Source organism: Anabrus simplex, chromosome 1 (genome assembly GCF_040414725.1).
Source record: "Anabrus simplex isolate iqAnaSimp1 chromosome 1, ASM4041472v1, whole genome shotgun sequence".
NCBI lineage: Eukaryota > Metazoa > Arthropoda > Insecta > Orthoptera > Tettigoniidae > Anabrus > Anabrus simplex.
The window spans coordinates 1,358,403,992-1,358,424,362 of record NC_090265.1 but is presented as its reverse complement, the minus strand read 5'-3'; the positions used below and the strand labels follow the sequence as shown (position 1 = coordinate 1,358,424,362).

Sequence of the window (20,371 nt, the reverse complement as noted above, 5' to 3'; positions counted from 1 at the left end):
GGAGTTGATTTGAAACTGCTGGCATTAGTTAGAACCACCCTGACCGATACAAAATCCAAGGTGAAGTTCCACGGATGTCTCTCGCATTCCTTTGACATCAAAACAGGAGTCCGACAAGGTGATGGGCTATCCCCGATACTCTTCAACTGTATTCTTGAAAAGATCATCAGAACCTGGCGGGTGAGATTACAGGAAACCAACTACAGTCCATTGAGAATAGGAACTGAATCCAAGGGGATCGCAACAGACTGCTTAGCATTTGCCGATGATATTGCTGTTCTCTCGAACGACTTAGAAACCGCTAGAGCTCAAGTTAAAATTTTAAAGGAAATTGCCAAACAAACTGGTTTGCAGATATCGTTTGAGAAAACAGAAGTAATGACTAACATCGAAGAGACTCCACCAAAACTCCATACAAAATACGGGGACATCACCCGAGTAGACAAATTCAAATACCTGGGTGAGATCATCATGAAAAATGGACTGGACAAAGAAGCACTTCAGGAGAGAGTACGCAAACTGGAAATAGCCTACCAAACATCCCGCACAATCTACAACAAAAAATGCCTTTCCCAAAACACCAAGATTCGTCACTATGAAACAGTTCTGAAGCCAGTAGTTCTATATGCAGCCGAAACCCTGTCTCTAAATGCCAACAAAGGACTCCTTGAAGAACTGGAGAAAAGAGAACGCAAAATTGTGAGAGGAATCTTGGGATCAAAGTACAGAAATGGAATCCATCAAAAGAGATCCAACAAGGAAGTCTACAGCAAAATAGAGAAAATTACCGACACAATCAGAAAAAGACGGGCACGATTTTACGGTCATCTGAAAAGAATGGACAGAAGAAAGTAAACTAAAGAAATCTTTCACTTTTTTGATTCAAACCCCAAAACCACAATTCCCTGGTTTAGAAATACCAAAGAAGACCTGCAAATGCTACATATCTCAGCTGAAGACGCCCTTAACAGAGATCTCTTCCGCAAGAAAATATTGATGAACGGGCTAAACCGAGGCGAGCAACCGAAGAGAAGACACGGTGCCCCTTGGACAGAGGAGCGTAAGCAGGCCCACTCACAAAGAATGAGGGAAAATTTGGGCTCTAAAGAAGGCCAAGTTCAGTGTCAAATGCAACAAGACTTAACGTGGTCCTTGATGGGTCCAGCGAATTATATATATAATACGACATAACTAAAATCAAATGTTCGGCGTCTAAAAATATGTAGGCCTACTGTACAACAAGACATTCATATGGTTTTACAAAGTTGTTTTAGAGCCTGATTTAAATTTTTTGAAGGAAAATGTAGGGTTCATCTTGGATTCGAAGAAATACGGTACTATATTTTTTTCAGAACGAAATTAAACACACACTTTCACGTAGTATATGATTACGAAAAATAAACAAGTAAGCCGTAGTGTGGATATCATCTGCGGAAACGCAAGTTTTGAACAAAGTGATTGCCGTTTCATACCAATTTTAATGTGCATGGGGGTTTTTCCAACTTTTATACAAGAATCGGATATAACGACAATCCGTTATAGCGAGTAAATTTTTCGTCGTTATGAATTCTCGCTATAACGGACTTCTACTGTAATTTGTTCAGGGACGACACACATTCTTTCATTTATAAGCTATAAATTTCATTTTTGTTCTGCAATGAAGTGCAATTAAAAGAAATAAATTGACAAGAGGGTCCTCCACCTTTTCAATACAATATATCAAGTAAACAATATTATTACATCAGTGTTGGGACTAGTTTCAGCCACTTGTGGCCATCTTCAGCCAAATAAAATTAAACAGATTATGTGATAACTAAAACATGTATACCAGACAAAGACAATGTTGCAGGAATAATTGTACCATTAAAATACACATAATAACAAGTTATGGTTATGATCTTGTCATAGTATGTCTTTAAGTTGACTTAGGACCCCAGGCAAAGAAGTTAATCTCTAATGTCTGATATAGAAAAAGCACCGACTTGCTGGAAGAAGCAGGCAAGCCATGTAATTTAAGGAGTGGATAGGGAACAAGTACTGACTCCTTGAAGGAAGTGTTTACAATGCTTTACCCATTTTTCATTAATTTCTGATAAAATGCACATTTTAAGAACAGCTTTGTAGGAAAAAACCTCCTCTTTAAAGCAACTGTATTGTGCACTGCAGATGCATCTTTTGAGTGAAGTTTTAACACACAAGTGATGGATCTCTGTTATATGATACTTTGTCAGAATGCAACAAAATACACATACAATAAGCGACCGATATTGCATTCATTATACACCCGATACCGTGTATTGGGCTTCCCAATGCATAAATAAGCAGTCACTTTCTATCTGACAACTACTTGAGGGGAGAAATGGTGCGCAATCTCTACCTAAGATATTTTGCAAAGATAACCGCCTACAACCCCTAATCCACTCTGCCGTCAAAGTTAGCGGGTAACAGACCACGGTTATTACGTCACCCACAATGAAATAAACGTATTCGCAAGAATGTAACAATTGAATGTTACGTACCTTCGTTCCTTTTGAACATTCAGCCACCTCAAACACTGTTGGCAGCCTCTTGCATGTCTTTGCTGCTTCCATGTGGTGGCAGCTGGAAATGTGTTTTTTTATGCCATCAGAAGTTTCCCATGGTATTCTTTTATTGCAAATGCTACAGAGCATTACTTTTCCAGATCTCTTCATTTCGTCCTGTGAGAACTGTTTTATTCGTTCACCTAAATTCACTTTTGGTGGTATGGTGAACTATTAAATGTCATAAACCTCATGTTTTATCCGTATTGAAAGTTGCTGTAACTTAAAATCCAATGAAAGTATTTATTAAACCACATATTCAATAATTTTTGTCTACTTATATGTGGTTACAAATACATATAATCATTTATCACTTTTGGGATATGTTTTGCCCTATTTAAGGGCATCTTCAGCCTTGAATACAAACTTAAAATATTATACTTAAATCCTAAGAAAGTAGCTAGAAAATTAGCCTTGGTACATATATTGTGAAATGGATTACATTTGATAAACAATCCCCCCATGGCACTGCAGCCATTAAAGGGCGTGGGCCTACCAAGCGACTGCTGCTCAGCCCAAGGCCTGCAGATTACGAGGTGTCGTGTGGTCAGCACGACGAATCCTCTCGGCCGTTATTCTTGACTTTCTAGACCGGGGCCGCTACCTCACCGTCAGATAGCTCCTCAATTCTAATCACGTAGGCTGAGTGGACCTCGAACCAGCCGTCAGGTTCAGGTAAAAATCCCTGGCCTGGCCGGAAATCGAACCCGGGGCCTCCGGGTAAGAGGCACGCACGCTACCCCTACACCACAGGGCCGGCTACATTTGATAAACTCATGATAAAATGTCAATGGAGTACTATCTATGGTCATACTAAAATAATGTAGTCTGAGATTAAAACTTGATCTTCTTCTTGGATAAAATTTTTAAAGTTCCAAAAAAATGGTTTATTAAATGGTGTACTATTTATCCAAGGCAATAGTAGTATATATACTATAAACAAGCGATATCACAAACACAGAGAAATACGACTGTCAAAAGACATGGTCAAGATCGCAGCTTATATCTTTAAATTTGAAGGTAGTTAAACATTCAAAGAGTAATTAGGCATAACGTGGAAACTGAAGCCTCAAAACACGATCGTGTTCCAACCCTGGAGGAAATAGGTGGAAGAAAGCCAAGAAATCCCACATGGTGAACGATAGAAAAAACAGCTCACAAAATCATGTGGGGTATCAGACCTTCGAAAAACCACAGAAGGGTATGGAAATATATATAAAGAGTTTTGTCTGTACATTGCTCAGAATTTGAAAAGAATGGTATTTCTGTATCGGTCATGTCCATAGTAACAAGGAAATGCACTTTTTACTTTTCCGTAATTCTGTCTGTCTGTCTGTCTGTCTGTATGTATGTATGTATGTATGTATGTATGTATGTATGTATGTATGTATGTATGAACACGCATCACGAGAAAACGGCTGAAGAGAATTTAATGAAAATCTGTATGTGAAGTCAGGGGATGAGCCACTACAATCTAAACTATAAATAATTTTACTCACGCTGAGTGAAATGGTAGTTTAGGGGAAGGCTTAAAAATTAATTCTCTAATATTTATAATATTAGTGGTCCTATCGATAAATACTACATAATGAAAGTTATATAGAATTAAATTTTTGATCATTTACGTCATACATAGTTACCGTACTGGCTTTGATAACACAGGTATTCATGAATTTGTATTTTTGTTGCCAAGTCCATATCAACACCGAGCCACGAGGAAATGGGTTAACGGAATTTAATGAAAGTCGGTATGTAGAGTCGGAGAATAAGAAACTACAATCTAAGTTATAAACAATTTTATTCACCCTGGATGAAATTGTAGTTTAGGGGAAGGCGCCTAAAATTTAATTTTTAAATACCTATGTTATTGGTCCTATCGAAAAGTACTACATAACAAAAGTTATAAAGAATACAATTTCTGATCATTTATGTTTTATTCAATTTTACCGTACTGACTATGATAAGAGTGGTATTTCAGAGTCGGAAGAAAACTAAATGTGAAGGCCTACAATATTGAAAGTGCATAACATTGATCAACAATAACATTACATTGACCATTGTTTGTTGTGATGTTCTTTGTCTCTCATGCTGCCGCTCAACTCCGATAGATGGGATTACTGCTGCGTACCGAGTATAACAGCCCGACTGAATATTGGCGGGGAAATAGCTGCCGTAACAGAAAGTATTCCAGCTATTCGATCCCTACTCTGACGCGCTGGTTTGAATGAGCAGTGTGCATACTTAAGGCAGAGGCTCACTTAGTAGTAGTAGTAGTAGTAGTAGTAGTAGTATGGCTTGGTCTAGAAGTACAATTTAGGCTTATTCCAAATCATAGCACCACAATTCACTAAATAACTCAAAATTCAAACCTGAAAAGAGCCGTTTCTTAAGAAAAGCTTCTGCCTCTTCACTTCAATTTAATTCTACATTCATTTTATACCAAATTAGCAGTAAAGAGGGGGTTTCTCCTCTGGCTTGAAGGAAAAATTTACCTCCAAGTCAGATAGATTTTTCCGCCGCCTGTGTAGTGAACGGAGATTTCCCTACTCATCGGGTACTCCTAGGAAACAGATTAGTAAAAGAGAATAGCTTTTGCCCTGGGTGTCTCCACTATCCGACACCTCCACCCGGCCAAAATAAGACGAAGTGTGTTCATGGATCATGGCTGTCTGCAGCTCGGTCATTCCAGCTCTGGAACTTTGGACTGTTAGATTGGCAGCGTAGTACTGTACGTGAAAAATGAGAAAATGTGGTTTTTCATTTGATGGAGTATTTCATACGAAAGCATTGCTTTTAAATGCGCCATTCTTACTGACGTCATTGTAATGACCTATGTAAATTTCAGTTGGGAAAACTACTAAACAGTCCTTCTGAGGACGCAAAAAGGCAAGTGGAGAGTGAGTGTCTGCCATTATAATGAAAACTCCCCAACCTGATGGTGACTGATGGTAGGCAATGGCCTACCATAACAATGAAAATTCTCTAACCCAGTCTTCATATGAAAAAAGATGTTGGTGACTCCCCTGTCGCGTTTATAAGGTAACATTAAGTGCTATGCAATTTAATACAATCTTGCTCACAACGTGTACACTACCTAACCTAGAATTCTGTATACAATGTAGAATTCCGTCGCGAAGCACGGGTACATCAGTTAGTATGCCCTCTAACTACCATAAAATCATTCTTTCGGAATAAATACATTTAATTACTAACTGAAAATAATAATTGAGTTATAGCATGCTGGGAATAAAAATGAACTACATTAATGTTTTTTTATTTTTTATTTACAATTTGCTTTACGTTGCACCGACATAGATAGGTCTTATGGCGACGACGGGCCAGGAAAGGGCAAGGAGTGGGAAGGAAGCGGCCATGGCCTTAATTATTAAAGTACAGCCCCAGCATTTGCCTGGTGTGAAAACGGGAAACCATGGAAAACCATCTTCAAGGCTGCCGACAGTGGGGTTCGAACCCACTATCTCTCGAATGCAAGCTCACAGCTGTGCGCCCCTAACTGCATGGCCAACTCGCTCAGTCTACATTAATGTACTCATGCTCTTGCTATGAAGGAAAGGTTTATTGATTTCAGAAACAAAATTCTCTACTCTGCATATAAGCTATTAGATTACATGAACCAAAGACACAAAAAATCTGATGAGTACTTACATGGTATATTGATGCTGCCTTCAATTTTTCCACTTTCTTCCAATTCGTTTGGGTTTCTGACATCAATAATGATTACATCTTCACATTCTTTCAGTTTAACAATATCTTCATAAGAAAGATGCATTTCATCTGTTATTGCCGTGCACATTTTACGACCTTCTTGCTGGTTCAGTACTTGCACAAGTTGATGATGTACTGAATAAACAAAAGAAGAAAATAAAAATCACTACTAATAGATATGAATAAAAATGATATTCCATTATGTTTTATTTTCTGGGACAGTAAGTAATGAGAACCACCATTCATACATTAGTAATTTATCATGAAACCTTTATCGAGTCTATGGAAGGCCAGGGGAAAAGGACAGGCCCGTTACACACAGTGTACCCCTGACCTGCTGAAATGATCAACAAAACTAAAACAAACATATGCACTATTCACAGGTTAATTAACAAAGTGTAATTTAAAAACACTCATAGCTCACCGCTACACTGAGGTGAAACGCTTGTAATTTCACGATTGAAAAAGTTTGAAGTGCTTAAATGTTTTTAACATTTGCAATCAAAATTAAATTAAGGTTTCCTTCTAGGAACCTTATTTTTGACATAAAGTGTAATTTATTGATATTTCTCATTTACACATCCTTTCACATTTACACATTTTCTCATTGCATGTACTTCCTGGCATAACATTTAACCACATTAACATTTTTTCATTTAATGTTGGCAGGAAGGCCAAAGCTGCAATGAACAAGCAAAAAACAACCTAGTTTGAAAGACTTGGTTTGTGCAAAGGAGGTTATAAGACCACCCCTCTGCCCTTGCAGATGGAGCTGTACAATAAGGGCAGTCGAGGGAATGGTGAAAGGTAAATGGCCCCTGTGAGGGACTTGTGCAAGAAGGTACCATCTGTTTATTTATAAAACAAGGTGATTGGCAGTGGGAAAGGCTGACAGCTGTTCTTGTTAAATGTTCAGTGCGACGTTGGATTCCTTCTAATTTATGAAGATTAGCAACAGTAGTAGGCTGGCAGGCAGATAGATCGTAGGCAAGTATAGGTCTTATCAGTGTCAGGTACGTAGTCCATATAGCATTCAACTTGTCATATGTGATAAATTTTATTTTGATGCTTAATGACAATGACTTAATAAAGTAGGAACGGGTCCACCCATTCAATACACTTTAAAGTAATTTTTCATGTACTTTCTTTAAAGTGTACTCCTACTTTATTAACTTGTGGCATTTGACTTGAAACCATGGAAGCTTCTGTGTATAAAATCAAGCACTCTGACAGCTTTGCATCTCACTTCCTCATTTTGTGCATTCCATTTTAGTTTATCAGAAATTGTTATTCCTAGAAAATACATGGTTTTAACTTGCTCAATATGCACATTATTAATTTTATTATTATTATTATTATTATTATTATTATTATTATTATGCGTGAATGGCCCCTTTCGGAACACAGAAAGCTTGATTTACGATTTTGTATGCGGAGGATCCAGGGTGCTTTCATCTGTTGACTAAAGATCCTTTTCCTTTCTTCCGTCCACTTGGTACTTGCTCTTTTTGGTACTTCATTCTATGGAGAAACTTCCCACTTGTAAATTTTCTTTCTACATATATTTCGATTTAGAATTTCAAGTTGAATTTGTGCGTTCTTCATGTCCGCTTTTGTTTGTTGTATCCAAGGGAAATTCTTCATTTTATCAACTCTTTCAAGAACTTGGTGGGTTAGTCTGGTTTCTGGAAGCCTTTTAACATGTCCATAAAATTATAGCCTTCTTTTCCTGAGGTCTGCCGCAATATTAGATAATTCTTCTGTGGATTTCCGGGTTTGGAGGCAGTACCCTTCTTCCGTGTGTCTTGGTCCTAAAATTTTCCTCATTATTTTTCGCTCTTTTAGGAATTTTCCAGCTTGCCCTTTTTATGAATCATTAGAGTTTCCCTGCATATAAAGCCTCAGGTTTGATTACAGTATTGTTAATGCTTTATCTTAACGTGGAGAGACATACATAAAAAAAAATATTTCTCTTGTTCTCCCACATGCTCTTCTGAGTTTTTGGACACGGTTGTTTTGGGCTATATTCCTTGTCCTGTTAGTTCAAGGATTTCATCCAGGTATTTGAAGTGAGGGACTCTCTTGATTTGTCCGTATTTTGTATTGAGATTATGGATGTCTAGTTTTGAACAGAAGAATTCAGATTTTTGGAAGGAGATATGAAGTCCGATCTTTCTGGCACATTCTTGGAGAATATCAACTTGGTTTATCGCTGTGACTTCATCGCTGGACAAAAGGGCCAGGTCATCCATGAAGGCTAAGCCTGGAATTTCAAGCTTATTTTTATTTGTGTCCCAATGTTTACTGGGTCCAGCTATTTTGTGCTTTCAGTTCTTTTTCCCATTCCCTCACCTTATCTAGGAGGGGTGACAATCCATCTCCTTGCCGGACACCAGTTTTTATCAGGAATTCATCTGAGATTTCTCTCATGAATTTCACTCTTGATTTAGTGTCAGTGAGGGTCGGTTTGGTCAAGTTTAGCATTTTGGAGTCTATTCTCTGTTCTTTCAGGATGCTGAACAGAGACTGATGATCAATTGGATCATAAGCCTTCTTGAAATCTACGAAGGTACAGATGATTTGAAGGTTTCCGAGGGCCCTGAATTTTAGAGCGGTTTTGAGGTTGAAGATCTGTTCAGTGCACAATCTGTGAGGGCGGAACCCAGCTTGATATTCACATATCTTATGCTTGAGTTGTTCTTGTATTCTTTTTGTTACGGAGTATAGTGGATGTGCAGAGGTGAAAGAAGGTGCGGGGGTGAACAGGTCTCAAAATACAAAATTAAAGTTAAGATAAAATTTAACAAGGTTATATTTTCTTTTCAAGATTAAGAAATAACAAAGAGAACAGGTACTCAGTAGCCGAAACACAATTCGAAAATGTACAATTACAGTGATTACAGGATTTGGGCTCCGAGAGCCAGACACAATTCTTGAGCTATAAGCCCAACCTTACGATATATAGAATTCAACAAAGGGGCAGAAGACCCCTATCATGCCCAAAAGCACTTGCTCCCAATTACACAGTAAAGCCTCCTCGAGGCGCGCAGAAAACAAAATTTTAGAGAGAGCAACCTGCTCTTAAGTTCGAGCCTATCAAAGGCCACACCAAACTCCACTTTCAAGTTGTCCTCCAAGGACATGAAAACAGGGGTAAAAATACCCAACCTACTGAGGCCTATTAAGTAAAGAAACAGGACAATTACATGGCCTCTAAAATACCAACTTGAGAGGAGGCGTACTTGCACTCCTAATACACTTTATATAAAACCTACTTGGCACTAGGCCGTTACTGCAAGGGCTAATCCCATACTAGAGAGGTGACTTATAGAAGAAGACAATTTACATTACATTAAGGAAGAAATGGTTGAGAAAATAAGTTCACCTCAACGCAATATGAGTGGGAGCTCGAGAGGGTTAAGCACTCTCTATCCCAATATGTAGTTTAAAAGATAGAATTGATACTAGGTGTCTTTACATTTTAGGGGAAAAGTTACATGGTAGAAAGGCTTCGGACCTGCCCCGAGAGTTAAACTGCTGAGCTAGCAAGAAAAGAAGTTATTAAACGGCCATTACCTGGTGGCTGAACTGCTGCCCGAAGAAAGAGGCGCTTCCCACCCCCTGCTACGTACTTTACACACTGATAGATGTTACTGAAATGGCGCGGAGACCCGAAAATCAGCAGTTTATATACTCTCGTGGAAAGTTCGAGGCGTTTCAGGAATGAGAACACCCTCCCACAAGAATTTTATTGGCTAATCACGAAAACCCCTACACAAGATGAAGAAGAAACACATTATTGGTGGAAAATTAATTACAGAAATTCCTTATTGGTTAAATTCAAAACTGGCGGAAAGAAAGGGTTAATATTGCCAACTTAAACAATAACTGAAAGAAATTTAACAAAGAACAAACTTATGAACACAAAATTTCTCCAAAAACATAGTTCTTTCACTTCGCACTAGGGTGCACGATTGTAGTTCTTCAGTAGTGCCATCTGGAAGAGAATGTCCACACTTCTTACTACAGGCAAAACAAAAATACATCGAAAACGACCCAGTTCAGAAACTTCAAAATTTACAAGTAGGGACATCTTCTGAGAAACTTGAAAATTAACACAGTAGATAAAGTTCAGACTTCCTCCAGTAGAGGAGTTTCAACTGGCGCAAGGTTTGAATTAGCGGCGTGGAGGTGTACCACCCGGTACACTTTTCAACAGGCATGCAGAGAAAATTTTGTAGCCAACTTCAAGGAGGGAGATTCCCCTATTAATTTTATATATACATTCTTTTTTTTTTAATGTCGCACGGAACACAGATAGGTTTTATGACGATGATGGGATAGGAAAGGGCAAGCAGTGGGAAGGAAGCAGCCATAGCCTTAATTAAGGTACAGCCCCAGCATTTTCCTGGTGTGAAAATGGGGAAACCATGAAAACCATCTTCAGAGCTGCTGACAGTGGGGTTCGAACCCATTATCTCCCGAACGAGAGTTCACAGCTGTATGACCCTAACTGCAGGGCCACTTGCTCGGAATATATACATTCTATTGGATTTCGAGACCTATTTAATTTAATGAATTACATTTGCCAACATTAATGTTAAGGCTGTTGAGGTAACACCACATCACTATAGTGTCCAAGTTCGACTTTAACTACAGACAATAATCTGCAGAGTATGTCCCTGTACATAACTGAATCATCAGCGTACTGAGCCATGATTGTTGATGACCAAAAGAAAGAAGTGATAGATTACCTCTGAGGGGCAAAACCATGTAATTATTAGCTCCTCTTACCCAATTACGATACTGTTCATGGGAAATGTACAATACATGTTAGATCAAAGTTTAGCGAAATAATGTGGAAGAATGAAACATTATTACAGTAAAATATATCTTATAAGTAAACACACAAAAAGAGGGAACGAATGTTCCTTGAGTAAACAGACATACTACATTTAGAAATCCTTGACCAAACTCTCCCCAAACCTAAAAATAATTTTATTGAGGTAGTGCTTGTCATTATTGCGATTGGTATTTTAGTTCAGATCAGACAAACCTTTCTCTATTACCAGTAATCTAAGCTTCATATTCATTTTTCTTTATCTTGTTGTTTACCTGTTGCCAGTGGTATGGGACTAACCCACTGTAAAATGGAATGTTATATTCCACCTTGTGATCTCTATGCAATTGTATACTTAAAATTTTGTAATATCCATTTTATTTACTTCAGTAGATTGAGGATAGTCCAATGAAATAAAAGAATTCTGGATTCCACCTCGAGGTTTTGCAAGCTGTAATGTAAATCGTAAATTGAATTCTTACGTGTACTTTTATTTACTTCTAGTAGAATGGGACTAGCCCACTCTATAAAGGGATCTTCAATTCCACCTTAGGACTCCTATTGGATATGCTCCTGCCACACGGCAAGTATCCATTATGTGAAAGTGTTTTATGGTAACGTTTTGAGAATCTCCTTGATGTTCATTTTAAATTACCAGTTTTCTAAATGTTTAACCTTAGCTTATTAAATTTTAAAATTCCATTTGATATTTGGTTTTAAGCCAGATGGCGCTTTCTTGAGAAAGGAACATCACGGCAGTTCTGAAGGCAGGACCATGATGTCAAGTGCTTGCAAGCACCTTCATACAGATGTCGACTTCATAAATTGTAAAATTATTTGTATCTTCTTAAAATTTTTGATCTAACGAGTGTTCAATTTTTGTTCCAATGAGTGTTTCAAGTAAACATTTGTGGTTGATTTTCATTACATATAATATCTTAGATATTTTTAAGAGTTACCTTGTTTCTAACTTACTTACAGTTAATTCAAAGTTGAAGTAACATTACACTACTTTAGATTTTTTACCTTTAATAAATCATTTTTCAAGGAATCTGAATATCTTATTTCAGCACATTCAAATGTCACCAGTTTATGTTTCCCAGCAGGGTTGTCCACACCTTCCACAACATTTGTCCAATCTGCTCGTATCATCTTTAGTTATCCCTGTATTTTGTAAAACCTATGTTTTTATTTTGTGTAATGTTACCATGCAGTACAGATGTATTAGCATACACTGTAAAATTCTTCGCATTCTAGGATTCAGATGGAAGACGACATGAATATTGGAAAAGTATTCCAGGAGCAAAGCAGTATCAGTGCCAATGGAAAGCATCCAAATGTGCGGGAACTGGTGTCGTCCAACTGTCTATATGGAAGAGACTTGCATTTGAACTTGCACGACACCATACGGATGGACTGACAATTTACCGCAGGGCCTGTTTAAAACTGTTTTGAAAGATAACTGAATAATCATTCATACTGGTGGGGAGGGCAGTTTTATACCGAATGCTTAAGAGAAATTTAGATCCAGCCACAAATGGGCATGTACTTCACAAATTATGAGAAGTTGCTCAGGGAGGGATTAATACGTAATTTATTACAACCTCATATTGTCCTCATTAGTTAAATAACGCTCCTTACAACACTTGCCCTCTTCCACCTCATTCCTATTCTGCCACCACACATGAGTGTTCTCTTCTATTTGGATGAACAGAACTTACAATTTTTTAAAAATTATTTTGGTTCCCAAACACAACTTAATCAGTGGCACATGAAAATTTAATGACACAGTTTTATGGTTTTACCAATGGAATTTTTAAAAAAGTTCACTGAACATTAATCTTGCTTTTTTGAATATATCTACATATAATATTGTCTCTTACACACGTTGCTAATTTTTATAGGATTTTCTTCATAGCAAATTATAACATGATAGCTCCCTCTGTGGTAGAGTGTCGGCCTTCAGATCCCAAGAATGTGTATTCAATCCCGGCAGGGGAGTCTGATTTCTGAGGGGTGGAATAAAGTCCATCTGGCACTCCACATAGTATGATGTTTGCATGTGAAAGATCTATCGCAACATTTAGTGTTAATTCGACAAAATTCATTAAAACTCAGCTACTGATCACTCAGCAGAGATATGTTCCTCTGCCATCTGGTAGAGTAAAACAGAATGTTGAAATTGACATGCAGGTAGCGTAAACTGCGTCACATCAAAATATCTACACATGGGAGGTGAAGTCATACGATCATCATTATCATCGTAATATAAAAAACTGTCTTTGCTTAGGCATCCAAAGTTGATCTTTCTTCTACATGGCTGCTCTTTCAGATCCAATTCTGAGACTTCTTCCCACTCCTCAGCAGAGATAAAACTACTGACTGGTGCAAAGACACAACCTTAAACTGGTGGTAAATGCCAAGGCAATCCTGTTGGATAAGAATACTGTACACTACAACACAAACCAGATATGTGAATTGGTAAGATCAGAACAATTCGCCCCAAACAACTGGCCCAGAGGGAATAAAGTGGTGGAAGCTCAACCAGGAGGAGGATGAATTTGTATCAAGGCTCAACACATTCAGTGTAAACAATGACCTTCCAGTAGAGTCCATGTGCGAGGAAATCACAGTCCAAACACAATATACTACGGTGCACAGGCTTGTGAGTATTAATCAGCTGAAATCGTTGGACAGACAAAGCAGGGAAAGCGGTGCATTGATAAACAGACTTGGTAGTGGGACAGGGATGTCCAATTGGTTGTAGAAGCAAAGAAGCAGGCTTGTAAGATTGGGACTAATAAGCTGAAGTGAAAATCAACATTACTACAAAATACTGAAATCAGCTGCCAAATATGCTGTTCCAGAGAATGTACCCCCACTATTGAGAACTGTTCACCCTGCTGGACATGTCAGAGGGTGCAAATAGAATCTACCGCCTTGTAAAATCTCACCATCAAACCACTGAGGATACTGGACACATCCTACAGATTAAAGATACTAGAGTGAGAAGCATGTAAGAAGCAGGTGAGTAACAACGGTCTGTGCACTGTGATACAGGATCATTTGATGCGATGTTGACAGACTGCTTTCATGCTCTGTCTCTTTCTCACAGCACTAGGCTCTTCAGTTATGGACAAGGGCACAGGTGGCTACGAAGCAAGCAAACAAGCTTGCAGTTTTACACCATTTAAAATCTTCTGAGTGGAACCACAGTACCTACAATTAATGCAGAAACTAGACCACCTGCATACTTTCCATATCAAAAATTTTCATGCATTAATGACTAAGCAGAGATTCTCTGAAAAATAATATATATGGTATAACAATAATAATAATTTATACATACATCTTCTTCTTCTTATGACGCCGTCTCCCTCCGAAGGACAGCGATGCAATTGATTATGATTACACGTGAAACGGCAACACAGAAGATTTCTATCGACGTATGTCCATACCAAGTAAACTCTTTCAAGATTAAAATTATTGTGTCCACCTTTTCAATAAAAATATTTGTATTGAATTGAATACAAATATTTGTATTGAAAAGGTGGACACAAGAATTTTAATCTTGAAAGAGTTTACTTATTGTATCTTCAATACGGAACAAAATGAGATTAGTTACTTGTTACTTGTATGTCCATACCACCGCCGCAAGTCTTTCAGCCAGGAATTTCTCCGTCTTCCCACATACATTATAATTATAGACTGTTATGCCCTTCAGCGTTCAGTCTGCGAGCCTCTGTGAATTTACTAAACATCGCCACAATCCTCTATTTCCAACTAGTGCTGTGGCCTCATTTAGTTCTGTACCTCTTATCTTTAAATCATTAGAAACTGTCTAACCACCGTCGCCTTGGTCTACTTCTACTTCTCTTACCCTCCATAACAGAGTCCATTATTCTCCCAGGTAACCTATCCTCCTCCATTCGCCTCACATGAACCCATCACCGAAGCCGGTTTATGCATACAGCTTCATCCATCGAGTTCATTCCTAAATTAGCCTTCGTCTCCTAATTCCGAGTACCCTCCTGCCATTGTTCCCAACTGTTTGTACCAGCAATCATTCTTGCTACTTTCATGTCTGTTACTTCTAACTTATGAATAAGATATCCTTAGTCCACCCAGCTTTTGCTCCCGTAAAGCAAATCTGGTCTGAAAACAGACCGATGTAAAGTCTCTCATAGTGCATTGGCACTGCCTGGCTCCAAGTAGCCTATGTAGTGGCCTCCAAGGTATGCACTAGCCATGCGTCTTGGTAGGTGTGCTAGGTACCAACTGATGAGCCCAATAGGTTAGCACACGGGGGAGAAACACTGGCAACTAGGAATGAGTTAGCTGGAAAATTTATAATGTCCAATAATGGACCATTTCTATTGGTATTATAAATTTACTCATTCGGGACAAATATTTCAGATTCCCTATGGGAATGAACATCTATATCATTCTAAGTCTAAGTCAAAGTCAAAGTCTTGTTCATGAATACGTGGTTTAAAAATACAGGAGGTTTCTCAGGACCTTCTGTCCAAACCACAAATGTGTCATCAACGTACCTCTACCAAATCCTAGGTTTGGTAGGTGCTGAAGAAATAGCCTCCTTCTGAAAATGCTCCATAAAGGAGTCACTACCAGTGAGATTGAACTTCTCATAGCCACCCCATCCGTCTGTTAGTAAAAGTGCCCACCCCAGAAGAAATAGCTCGAAGTCCTGCAGTGGTGAACAGTGTCCTTAGGGAACAGATGCTCAATGAGAGACATAACCAAGTCAATCGGCACTTAAGTAAACAAGGACTCCACATCAAAACGCACCAGAAGTGCATTGGGTTGAAGGGTTATGGTTGACAACTTACTGACGAAATACAGAGTGTCCCTAACGTATGATTCAGTACATCCTACGTGTGGCTGAAGCAACTTGCTTACATATTTAGCCGAAGCATACGTAGGAGAACCTATAGCACTAACAAGTGGTATGAGGGGAATGCCTTCTCTATGGAGTTTGGGAAGTCCATATAATGTAGGAGGCACTGCGTCCCCTGGAGTCAGATATTTAGCCTCCTCTTTTGGAATTGAGGACTGCATTAAGAGCTTCACAGTGTCAGTTCAGTCTTCTTTAAGTTCCTTCAGAACTCTCCTCTCGCCTCTTGTTAAAACAGGCACGTCGTACTTCCTCAGCCTCATCCGTGGGTAATTTGTGGATGGCTGCCTCAACAGAAGTAATTACCTCTTCAGTGGGAATTTTAGAGGGAGCGACAATTACCTCTTCAGTGGGAAGTTTAGAGGGAGCGACAGCAAAATTAAGTCTCTTAGCTACAACTGCCATTTAGTTCTCACCCAAGGATTTCTTGGAAAGATTGATGACAATTTTGCTAGCATCCGGCTTCATGCTATTTCTTGTGGGGTGGGCAATTTTATAAACAGACAGATGGGGTGACTATGAAGGAGGCTATTGCTTCAGCACCCGTCAAACCTATGAACACCAAAGAAATATCTGTCTCAACCAGCCAAACAAGTCAGCAATAGCTGAGCACGCCCTATCGTTGGGTCATGATGCAGTGTTCCAAGATGTTCAAGTTCTCACCCATACTTAACACTACAGGTCTAAGATTATACAGGAAGCTGTGGAAATACGTAAAAGTCCTAACAATTTCAACAGCAACACGGGCTATCAATTAATACGTGGTTGCCAGCCATCAAAGATGTACGTAGGTAGTTCTCTTCCCTGTCCTTTCCATATTATTTTATTTTGGTGTTTTCCAAATTCGTAAGTTCGTCATCACCAGATGGTTCATTCCAAGCTGTTTGTGTGTTAAGTGTCATACTTTCATATGCATGTACACCAGTGATGCCCCTCCTCCACCCTCTCACATCATTATTCATCCTCTGGTTTTCTCCACATTCTTTCTTTCCATTCTTCAGCTCTGTTCTATTCTATCCAGGTGCCTTTCATTGCATTTTATTTTGTTCTATTTATTTCTTCTACAACATTTGTTGCTGATTCGCCTATGTCCTCTATGTTACTTCTCAAGTACACAAGGTGTGATAGAACTTCTTAATTGAAGCCTAATGTTGTTGTCAGCTCCTGCTTGGAGCGCTGTACCAGAATACAGCGACCCACCTGATGATGAATGAGCGTACCTGTACAACTCCAACGGTAATGCATTCTTAAATTCAAACGCTCATAATTGTAGTAGAAGTCTTCCTTGTGAGCAGGCGAAGACGCGGAGCAAAGTTCTCTGCAAAACGTAAAGAGTTTCACTTTGTTTTCTTCACACAGCATAAGCCCAAAAGCCCATAATTATCATGTCTATATCTATGGGCCGTGAAAGCATCAATGTTAAGTTATTTTTCTTGGTTCCTGGTAAAAACATTTGGCATAACATTCATATCATGTCTGGTATCTTCCAAATCAATGTTGGTATCCATCAAGGATCAGCCATGTCCCCATTGCTCTTTATACTCTGCAAGAATGCTATCACAAATGACATCCGTGAGATACGCTGACAATGTCCTGCTAGCTAACTAACCATGCAAGGACCTCGGACAGCGAGTAAGGGAGTGGAAGATGCGTCTCGAAGAGTTTGATGATGAAATTAAATCTGAAAATGTCTGAGTACTGGAACGTGGAGATCAAAAAGATGGCACGATCAACATGTGCAGGGTTCAGTTCAATACCTGGGGATATGCATCACCCACCTCAGACTGCACTACCATTCCCTATGTCAAGACAAGAATCAGTGCCACATGTATGAAATAGTGTCAGGTTACTGGAGTCCTGTTCTCTTAATGCGCCATCTTCTAGCAGAGGTTGGCGAACAACATGAATATCTTGAATTTGGATGCAGTTATGTAGAATAAGGACACCATTGGTTAAGAGATTCTTTGGCCACAGAGTTTGTCATTGGCCAGATCTCCTACGTCGTCCTATTCTTCCTCGTATGACAAGTTGGGAGTTCCAGTTTCCACTTTTTGATGGCCAACATTACTTCAGTCTTCTTTCCAATTGATTTATGGCCAACATTACTTCAGTCTTCTTTCCAATTGATTTAACACCTCAGAACTCTGGATTCTGTCCTTCCATGAAATGCGAAGTGTCTATCTGTCCACCCATATTTCAAATGCCTCCAGTCTCTTGCAAAGAGCCTGAGTAAGTGTCCATCCTTCCATTCCATACAGTAATGTGGGAAAGATGTAGGCACAGATCAAACTGAGCCTTTGATTCTGTTGTAGGTTGCAGTTGGTGAGCAATTTCCTCATCTGCACAAAGATAGTTCTTGCAAATTCGATGCAAACCGGAATTTCTTGGCTACAGTCCCAACACATGTTGAGGTAACTGGTATTGATATTAGTGAAACTTAGCAATGGTCTCATCACCAAGAGTGATTGCGCACGGAAGTCTTGCCGTTTCCTGATGACCCTGAACTGACTTTTCTTAATGTTTATCTTCAACTCTCTCCTGCTGCAAGCCACACCTGAAGGTCCTCTGCATTGTCTGCTAGCAACACAGCGTTCTGAGTAACAGAGGTTGTTTGGACGTTCCCTACTAACAGATACTGATACCTATGGTAGATGGTTCTTCCAGAGCTTCTGTGAGGATCGCATCTGAGTACATGTTGAAGAATGGAGGTGATAATACACAGCCTTGTCGAACGCCACTTCTGATACCTATTTCTTCTGACAGGTTTTCCTCAATCATGACTGCTGCCCCAGTATAAATTGGCGATGATCCATATGTCTCTGGTGTCAAGTCCCATGTTCTGCAGAATCTTGGTATCTAGCCAGGTTCCCCTGCCATGGTAACAGAGTAGACCATGCAGCCGGTGACTCCATTCCAAATATCAGGCAGTGGTTAATTAACCTGGCACCCTGGGGGCATCAATGACTTTGAGCCGAGGAACTGCTCCCGAGGAAGGTTATGGTACTCAGTGGAAGAAATGATGATGATACTTGCTGTTTAAAGGGGCCTAACATCTAAAGTCATTGACCCCGTGGAAGAAATGCTTGTGGCTGAAGAGGACTTCATGCGCCAAAAGTGATCAAGATCAGATAGTCACATGCGGAACTGGAGTAGCGGTACACGTGTGATACTGTGATGCGCAAGGCAACAGAGAGCCACCACATTTATTAAATAATTCCTAATAAAATCAACACAGCTGAGAATACAACAAACATGGCTCTCAGTCCCTGGCAGACCGTAGATGGTCAGAGGGCACTTAGTATCTCTGGATCAGTCATCAAGATTGCAACATGGAATGAAAGAAAATGTAATTGCATCTAAAATCTTAAGTCTACCAGACAGTGGTCAGACTGGTAGCTTTCCATGGAGCTGAATTCTGGCCTACAACATTGAAGCATAAGCAGGCCCTTCCTGCAATGGTCCAATGGCTTGACTCGACTAGACCATGGCATAGCATTACCCCAATCAGAGAAAATGCATGAATCATGCCTGTTATGGAATGGGCATGTACTCCATAGCAGTGAAACTTCAGTTGCAAAGACTGCCCTCCTACTAAAGAAATACGACATCAACATCGCCCATAAAACCCGATACACGAACCGTAATATTTTTCTCAATTCAAACATAGTTAACAGTAATCACACTAAATTCTCGAACTCTGGTGTCTATAGACTTAAATGTACTCATTGTGATTTTTCGTACATCGGACAAAACCGGACGCAGTTTTTTAACTAGGTATCTTGAACATTACAACGCCTCAAAACACAAAAAATTTTCCGCCATGAGTATTCACATGGAAGAAACCGGCCACAGTTTTACGACGATTGAAAAAGATCTTCAAATCCTAAAATACGTCAGTAAAAGCAAACTAATGACAGAGTTTGAGAACATTTACATAACCTTGGACCAACATTTCAATGAAAATCAAAACTTAAACGAAATTTCAGAAATCAAAAGACCATTAATTGAGAAAATCCCAGAATTACTCTCTTTTTTTAATATAAATAACAACAACTTTATGAACATTTTTAACTATCCAACTGCTAAGAGCATTTCCTCAGTAACAACAGTTACTACTCCACCACCCTCCCATCTGACACTCCCTCCACGAACATCTAGCGCGTCTAAAGAATCAGCTACTTCCCCTCCTCACATGACTCACTCCCCGCCTCTACGTATACACACATATAACACGAGAAGCAATAACAAAGCCGTTTGCCAGTTTGCCTCACGCAGCTAACGTCAACGGACACTCCCTTTCTATCACAG

At 39.2% G+C, this 20,371-nt stretch overlaps 1 protein-coding gene across 2 annotated transcripts in view; it reads right to left on the bottom strand.

Annotated features, from left to right (window-relative positions):
* LOC136878829 (rhodanese domain-containing protein CG4456) overlaps window positions 1-20,371 on the bottom strand; it is an 88,026-nt gene that overhangs the window by 53,961 nt on the left and 13,694 nt on the right. For both annotated transcript variants that reach the window (XM_067152353.2, XM_067152342.2), the window contains exon 2: window positions 6,249-6,443. In XM_067152353.2, coding sequence (XP_067008454.2) covers window positions 6,249-6,443 — 195 coding nt within the window. The remainder of the gene's footprint in view (window positions 1-6,248; window positions 6,444-20,371) is intronic.